The sequence below is a fragment of the Manihot esculenta genome, chromosome 5, assembly GCF_001659605.2.
Source record: "Manihot esculenta cultivar AM560-2 chromosome 5, M.esculenta_v8, whole genome shotgun sequence".
NCBI classification, from domain to species: Eukaryota; Viridiplantae; Streptophyta; class Magnoliopsida; order Malpighiales; family Euphorbiaceae; genus Manihot; species Manihot esculenta.
This window is the reverse complement of record NC_035165.2, coordinates 25,089,508-25,098,493: the sequence shown is the minus strand read 5'-3', so window position 1 is coordinate 25,098,493 and position 8,986 is coordinate 25,089,508. Positions and strand designations below refer to the sequence as shown.

General features: G+C 32.0%; 1 protein-coding gene across 1 annotated transcript; it reads left to right on the top strand.

Annotated features, from left to right (window-relative positions):
- Positions 1-3,723: 3,723 nt before the first annotated feature.
- LOC110614530 lies at positions 3,724-5,755 on the top strand. Its single transcript, XM_021756086.2, has 3 exons — positions 3,724-4,356; positions 4,452-4,552; positions 5,022-5,755. Exons 1-3 carry the CDS (start codon positions 3,890-3,892, stop codon positions 5,657-5,659), a joined length of 1,206 nt encoding a protein of 401 aa, XP_021611778.1. The 5' UTR covers positions 3,724-3,889; the 3' UTR covers positions 5,660-5,755.
- The last annotated feature ends 3,231 nt before the right edge of the window (positions 5,756-8,986 follow it).

The following is an 8,986-nucleotide window of genomic DNA, read 5'->3' as shown; positions in this document are numbered from 1 at the left end:
TAATAAATTTTAATTTAAAGTTAATAAAATTAATAATTTATTTTTTCTTTTCAAAATTTATTTTATCCTCTCATTTTCAATTTTATTTTATTTATTCTTCAACTTTGAAATGGTAAAATAATTTAATTTTAGTATGTGATATTCACGCTCTACTACACTATAAGATTAAATCATTCAATAATTAAAAATTAAAGTGGTGATATATACATTTTCTCACTTTATAAATATTAAATTATTTAAAATTTAAAAATTAAAAATTAAAAGAATAAATAGAGTAAAAATAAAAGTGAAGGGGTAAGATGGGTTTTCATGCAAAGGAGAGGAGGTAAATTATGTATTTAATCAAAATAAATTTAAAACTACATGATTTTAATTAAATAAATATATACAAATCTATAAAAGTAAAGTTTTAAATTTTAACAAACTATATTTATAAGTTTTAAGAGTGTATTTAAACCGAGTAGAGCTGAGTTTTGGAAGGTTCAGGATTAACTTATGAAAATTTATACAAACTCGAACTTGAACTCAGTTCTCTTATAATATTAATCTCAATTTGCTTAATGAGTCTATTTTTATGAGCCTATTAATGAATTTATTTCTGAACCTATTCATGAACTTAGAAATAAATCTAGTTTTGGAGTTTTAACGAGCCGAATACACAGAGTTTAAAATCTGCTTGCTTATAAAATGAGTTTAAAAATTAAGTTTGAATTTGAATCATTTAAAATATAAGTCAAAGTTTAATCAAATTTTTATTGATTCGAATATCGAATAACGCATAAATAATTTAATTCATTTACATTTTTTTTTCTCCATAAAATAATTAATTGCATTGATAATAAATGTCTCGGAGGCTTAAAAATTTCTAAACGGAAAGTCCATATAACTTTAAAATGAAACTAAGATTCGAAAAGATATCTAACGCTCTAGATTTTAACATATTACTAATAAATTTTAAAACCTATTAATATTTTGTTGATAATTTATTCACCAATGACTTTTTTTATAATGGCATAATAAAAACTATTAAAATTTACAAGGAAATTCAAAGCCTGCATACATAATATGAGATGGCCTGTACCTTTCATATTGAACTCCGACAAGCCTACCCATTACTTGTTTTTGATAGAAGAGAAGAAGTTTGGAATTGGTTTCTACGACGGGCAAAGCACAACAGAATGACCACAGAAAACATAGTAGTCACTCAATGTTACAACCAACACAATGATAAAAAAAAATCATTGGAATAGACGGAATTAGATTGGAAAAAAACTTATTACAAGCACTTTACTTTATCTCATTCGAAAAAAAATAAAACTAGTGAAGGGGTAAAACCATCACACATCCTATTTGTTTTGGAGGTGGGAAAATCCAAGCCGGGGATGGTGATTAAAAAAAATAATAAAGCTATTAAAGCAGAGGATCACATGCTAATCCAACAAACAGCAGGAGAAGTAAAATATAATTAATGAATGAGATATGCAGAGCAATGCGGTCTCCTGAGACGAGGACGACAAGGAAGCATCGCTTTATGTATTTTTAGGTTAAACCAGTGGCTTGGCCTAATCTATGTCTGACTTCTAACCACTCTGCTAAAGATGCCTTCTCTTTCTTTGCTGTTTTCTATTTATTATTGGGATTCATGTACGAATTAATGAACAACCATATGCAGATATCAACAACGCACTGGTGGACCAAGTACCCAAAATCTCTCTCTCTCTCTCTCACTTAGCAGATCATCCAGCTTCTAAAGGGAAACAGAATCTATCCTAATATCATGGCACCAAAAATACTATATTATGTGGGTTCATAAATTGGAAGATTTTGAGCTTTCCTTGATAATTTGGATGAACTTGTGATTCTTACTGAATGCAAATGGGTAGATGTAGAGCTTAGGATTCTCAAACCAATATCAAATTAAGGCATAGAAAAGGAGAGCACGTTGCTCATTTTGTCCGGCGAGAAAAGATAGCGAGAAACATTATGGAAATAAGCAAATTGGCAAGAGAAGAGCTATTCTTTCTGCTTGTTTTATATGATGTCTCCTTGGCTCTTGCGTTTTTCCTTTTGCTTCCTTTTGGAATCTGGGCCCTAATAGGTATTATTGCATATGCAAAATAACTTAAATGTCCACACCTTTACACATTATGCCTTCACTTGATTGCATATATGTATGCTAATCCAAAATAACTTAAATATCGTGTTAGTTTTAATCAAATTAATTTCAATTACCTCTATTTTAAAAATAATTTTTATTTATAAAAAATGAATTTAAATAATTTTATCCTATCCGAATAATTATTTTCTAACATAACAATTTTAGAGGGCATAAAGATATAGGATGTGCTCTATCCTATTGTTATTTTTATATTTTTCATTTTTTTAAAATATAATTTTTTTATTTCAATTTTTAATTGAGAATAAAACTTTATTTTCGTTCTCTTTCATTCTTATCTATTTTTATCTAATCAAATAAAAATCACGTCATGTTTTCTTATCTCCACCGCCAAAAGCACTAAAAAACTTCTTCTTACATGAATCCATGGCTTCCAATCCACAACGCCATCATTGCCCGAATAATATCAATGGACAATATAAATACCTAAATTTAAAATAAATCATAATTTCACAATGTATATTGAATTGAAATTATTAAATTTAAAATTAATTGAAAATCCCTTGTTTTGAATATATATTTTGTGAATAAAAAAAATAAGAAAAGAGACGAGAGCAAAACAAAAGAGAAAGAATAATTCCGATTATGGGATAACAGGAACATGCCTTCTTTGTTAGTTTGTTAAAACAAACAAACGACATGTCAATTTTGTCATTCACTATTCCGCAGTGGGTTACAGCACTGAAATGAAATGTTCATAATTTTAGACCACATGGCGAGCCTATGGTTCACTTGACTCACTCCCAAAATGGTCAAACCAAATCAAGTAGTGATTAGTTATGTAAAGTTAACACTCGAGAAAGCAAACACACGAGTTAATCCAAAAGTAGATAGCTAGATAAATTGAATAATAAAAGACCACGGACCCACCTCAGCGATAATTTAAATACAATTATTATATCCACCACGATTGTATGATTGATTATAATTAATAATTAATATATAATATATAATTACTATATATATATATAACAACAGTTTTTGCTTTAAAAAAACAACAATTTTTTTCTACTTACATAATAATATATGACTGAAAACACAATAAAATTTATAAAACTAAAATTAATTTTAGAGGACTAATTATATAGCTACACTGTTAAAAAGTAGTGATGAAATCATATTAGTTAATGCTGTAAATAAAATTTTTAAGTTTATAACACAAATAATTAATAAAAAATGTTAAATTAAATCATTGAAAAACTTTAAAAATCATATAAGTTTTCATGGGTAACAAAAAAATAATTTTAAATACGTTTAGCTACTTTATTTATTAAAAAACCACTATTAGTATAAACTATTATAAAAATTGCAGCTGAAAAAATTAACTTTTTCAAGTTGTATTAGTGTTGTAATTTAAAGTTTCGTAAAGATAAAATAATTAAATAAATTGGTGTGTATAGCTGTATAATAATTATATATTAATTATTAATTGTTACATATAACAACAGTTTGAAAAAATCATTTTTACACAGCACCTTTCAAATCCAAAAATTTATCAAATAATTATTATATATATAACGGTTTTATTATAATAATTTTTACTTTTGATCTTGTCTTTGCCTCCTTATTACCCATCTTGGATCCCTCACCTGTTGCACAAAACTCTGGTACTTTAAAGCTCTCTCTCTCTCTGTGTGTAAGGCAAAGGGAGAGCTTTATCTTCTCATACTATTTCTTTTTCTTGCTTCTGATATTGATTCTTGGTGTACTTTCATGGCTCTTCTCACTTTCTTACAAGAGCAAACAAAGAATGGAAAACAAATTTCGAAACGCAAGCGCAAGCAGCAAAAGCAAAAGGAGAAGCAACCTTCATCATGGGACCAAATCAAGAACCTACTCACCTGCAAGCAGATCGAAGTATCGGGTGTACACGATCCATCCAAGAAAACTAATGGATACTCAAAGATGGGTTCTTCTTGCAGCTCTATATGCAGTTTCAGAGACGTTGTTCATGGCAACACAAGAGTTGTTCACAGAGCTGATAACTCACCAGAAAGTAGCACAGTGGGTCAAGAAACCGGACTGCTGAGTCGAAAAGCTGCTAATGGGTCATCAACTAGGTCGCTGGGGAGTTCAGGGAGATCCAATGGTGGCGCAACCTACACCTCATCTTCAAGAGCCATACAATTCAGGAAGCTTTCTGGTTGTTACGAATGTCACATGATCGTTGACCCAAGCAGGTATTTCTATAATTTTACTGCGCATTAATGATAAAGAAACACAGATAGAAAATTAGAAAACAGAAGACTGAGTTCGTTAGAGCTGAAAATTTCAGGTACCCATCAGCAAGGACTACAATTTGCGCCTGCTCCCAGTGTGGAGAGCTCTTCCCCAAGCCTGAAAGCTTAGAGCTTCATCAAATAGTTCGCCATGCTGGTAAATCTATAGTTTCTTTCAATATAAATTTAATTGATAATTATACATTTGAAATTCACACCCAAAACTGCAGTTTTTGTGAAAAATAAAATAAAATAAACTTTATTTCCCCTTAGTTTAGCTCAGGGAAAAAAAAAACTTTATTTTGGTAAATTTTGCTGTAGAACAGACTACAGAGCATCAACCAGCTTCGCCTTCGCCATTTTAGATATATCATTTCTGCCAATCACATAGCAGATCGCTTTTACCGCTAGGTTAGGGACCATTAAGTACCGGACCCGATAACAGCTGTCCTTCGATGACCAAAATTTAATGGCCTCACGTGGCATTTTGCTATAGAACCAACACTGTCACGGCCTGTAACTTTAAAACTGATACGGTGACGACCCCACCGACAAGTATAGAAGTAAATAAGTATTTCCATAAGAGAACCACCCTTTTTTAATTTGTTTTTTTTCTAATGGTGCAGTATTAGAGCTGGGCCCTGAGGATTCCGGTAGAAACATTGTTGAGATCATCTTCAAATCAAGCTGGCTCAAGAAAGATAACTCCATTTGTAAGATTGAACGGATATTAAAAGTTCAAAACACACAGAGAACGATTCAACGGTTCGAGGACTCTAGAGATGCAATCAAGACGCGTGCGCTTAATAGTACTAAAAAAAATCCCAGGTGCGCTGCTGATGGTAACGAGCTGCTGCGATTCCACTGTACGAGTCTAACATGCTCGTTAGGTGCTCGCGGGACGTCGAACTTGTGCGGATCGATCCCTGGCTGTGGTGTGTGCACCATCATCAGACACGGCTTCCAAGGCAAGGAGTGCAAAGGGATACGAACCACGGCAAGTAGCGGTAGGGCCCACGACTCCTTCGTTTGTTGTACGGATGGAAGGAGGGCCATGCTGGTGTGTCGCGTGATTGCGGGGAGGGTGAAGCGATTGGCGGATGATGCACCGCCGCCAGAGGAAGATGTCGCGTCAGCTGGTGGCTCGTACGATTCTGTGGCCGGATACCCCGGGATTTATTCCAATCTCGAGGAGTTGTTTGTTTTCAATCCAAAGGCTATTCTTCCTTGTTTTGTTGTTATTTACAGTGCTCTCGAGTCTTGATTATTTGTATCAGTCCCCATCCATACTCATCTTCCCTCGCACTGTGTATAATAAGCTTTAATTTTGGTCTTACAATGGAATTTAGCTCAAATCTAAGTTTTATTTTCTTAAATAAATAATTGAAAAAGGGAACACTCTTAACTTAAAAAGTGATATTTAATTAGCGAGAAATGCTATGAAAAATCACTTATAAAAATGATTGTTTAAACTTTTTCATTTTATTGATTGAATATAATAAACTTTGTATTAAATATATTGAAAAATGTTAAACGATAATTTAAAAAAGTAATTATTGTTAATATTTTTAAAATTGGTAAATGTACTTCAAATAAATATCTTTTTAACAGAAGATTGAAAAAAATAGAGATGCAAACTTGAATTAAAAAGGGTTTCGTTTTTGTTCATTGGAATAGCAAATAGACAATAATTTTGGAAGGTCAATTATGTGATTAATGATGGATGTGAGCATTCACTTAACAAAGTTTTTCCCTATCAATTTCATTTGATTGAGTCCAAAGAGAGAGAGCCAAAATTATGAAGGGCCACGTGAGATTGTCTTGAAACAATTGGTAAAAATAAAAAGGGTGTGGGAAAAAAAAGGCATGGTGGGGTTAATTTTTGACTTTGACCAATCAACAAAACTTAATAAATCCCCATCATACACAGTGAAGAGATTATAATTGCGTAAACATGCTTGAGCACAGCCACACATTTATTGCTTCTCATTGCTTGGAGAGTTTGGATTCTGCAGAAAATGAGCATAATAATATTATTCATTGATTATATATATAATAATAATATTATGTGTAATATAATTATATACTAATTAATTATACATGTATTTTTTATATAATTATATTATTTCACATATATTAAAAAAATATAATTGATATAATTGAAGGAATAACTTTTATATTATTTTTTTAATATACTTTTCATCTATGTTATTAAAAATAATATTATTACTTCTGTTTAATAATATCTCTCATTTAAATTTTTTATTCAAATTAATAAGAATAATTAATAATTTTAATTTTAAAAATATTTATAATATTTTATTTAAAATACTCTTTGATGGTTATAATTTTTTATATATTAGTATTAAATGACTTAAAAATTAATAAAGTTATATATAAAAAATAAAAATTAATATTATTTTAAAATTTTTAAAATTATAAATAATATAAAATAAAAAAATTATTTGAAATAATAATTATTATTGGATGGAGATAGTAATAAATTTATTCGATATACATTAAATAAAGGAATATTAAAAAGCCAATAACTAAATTAATATGTAAAGGGAAAGTGGCAATAATTTTAAACGAATGAAAAAAAAAAGTCAGTATTTACGGAACAAATTGATTAATAAATATTTGACACAATAACCATTTAGTTTGACTTTATACAAAAATAAATTAATAATAATTATATTTAATGATATTACATGGTTTAGATTAATGACCTGATCGAAATAAAATTATATTGTGATTGGTTAGACTTATAAAGAAGTGAAGGTTTGAGTACCCACGACGACAGCCATTCCGATGCTCAAGTCAGTATACTGAGAAAGAGAGAGAGCGCACATAATCAACTGTTTAGAGTTTTTGTATTAAAAATTAGCGTACATTTACGTTTTTTTTTTTTTTATACTGTAAGATGGTGGAAATAATTATAGTATTTTTCAATAAACCCACGGTGATGTGGCCGCCTATTTGATAATGGATATGGCATACTTATGCGAGGGAAATCCCACAATTACAGTATAATAAGAATATGCTGGATTGCCCATACTTAACGGTAACTTGGTACTAAGACTCACCCTATGGAGAAAAGGGCAAGTCTTTGATGAACAGGAGTTTAGGATACCCGGGTCTTCCTTTTCTCGAGCTGGACCGTATTTTCCACTTATCATATCCTTACCATGTGTCCCATTCTCATGGTGACAGCTCATAGCTTGCTTTGAGCGATTGTTATATAGTATCAGAGATCCTCCCGCTGGTCTTCGATTGTTTAGATTCATAGTCATGATGGTTGCCTTATTTTCAAGCCATATTTAAAGTTTTGTTGGTTATGCTATTGTATAAGAACACTCCTTTTTTTTTTTTTTCTTGTTTATGACTGTTGATATGAATGGAGGTATTCTCTTTTCTTTTCTTGAGAATAATCAGATCTGTGTGGGGGATATCGTCATAGTCTTCAAAGGGCAGCTGAAGGCGGATGCCCTGTAGACTGTAACCAGTCTAGCTATAACGACGTTTTAGCGTCACGATCCCAAGGAGAGGGGTTGGATTGTGTAAGGTTGATTCCGAGGGCCAAACTAAAAAAGCAATTGGAGAAATAATTCTTCATACGGCTTTTCAGATAATATCTCTTCAAAGGATGAGGCCGAAGACAACCCTACTAATCGGGCCTCTACTAATAGATTTTAGAATATTTTGATGTAAATAGAGACTGGCTGAAGTCTTCCTTATCCCCTTGTGATTTTTTGTAACAAAAATATATATTTAGTATGTCTACTCTTAGGCGTTTATTTGTTCCCTTGTGGCTATTAACGATTTATGCAATTGGCTATGAGGTTACCTTTCAACTAAACTATGAATCGGGTGACCATCATTTTTTATCCAAAGAAGAGAGCTAAAGCACATTTACTTCGTAGGCTTAGCGCCCATTTTAATAGACATAAATAATTTAGAGAACTTTTATAAAACTTGATTAATACCTGGGCCTGTGGCCTAGCGGACTCTCGCCTTGAGAAAATTTTACTATAAGGGACTTTCACCTAGTCGCTCGTCCTGATACTTGGTTATAAGACTCGCCTTATCGGCATTAATCTTTGACTGTCACATTCGTCTTTTGGTATCCTTGCCTCATGGTTGTCTGGTGTGGGTGACTTGATTGGTGGGACCAACACCCTGATTGTAGTCTGGCGGAACCTGTCTTGTAACCTAGCCTGATGAAACTCGCCTTGTGGCCTTGCCAGATGGTTTGGTGGAACCCATCTTGTGACTTAGCCTGGTGGAACCTGCCTTGTAGCCTTATTTAGTGGGATCAATGCTTGGATAGTCTGGCGGAACCTGTATTGTGGCCTTGTTTAGTGGGACTAACGTCCGAATGGTCTGATGGAACTTGCCTTGTGACTTGACATAGAGAAATTTGCCTTGTGATCTTGTTTAGTGGAACCAATGCCCGGTTGGTCTGGTGGAACCTACCTTGTGACCTAACTCGGTGAAACCCGTCTTGTGGCCTTTTCTTATCTTTTTTAGGAATGCAATCCAATCGTTCCTTGTCCCTGAAGAACACAATATGTGAGAAAAATACCTCTTT

What these genes read in the sequence shown, in the direction of transcription:
- LOC110614530 (XM_021756086.2), top strand. Translation starts at nt 3,890, where the DNA reads ATGGCTCTTCTCACTTTCTTACAAGAGCAAACAAAGAATGGAAAACAA. An exon ending in ATGATCGTTGACCCAAGCAG is followed by an intron (nt 4,357 to 4,451) that starts GTATTTCTATAA and finishes TGAAAATTTCAG; the next exon opens with GTACCCATCAGCAAGGACTA. An exon ending in TCAAATAGTTCGCCATGCTG is followed by an intron (nt 4,553 to 5,021) that starts GTAAATCTATAG and finishes CTAATGGTGCAG; the next exon opens with TATTAGAGCTGGGCCCTGAG.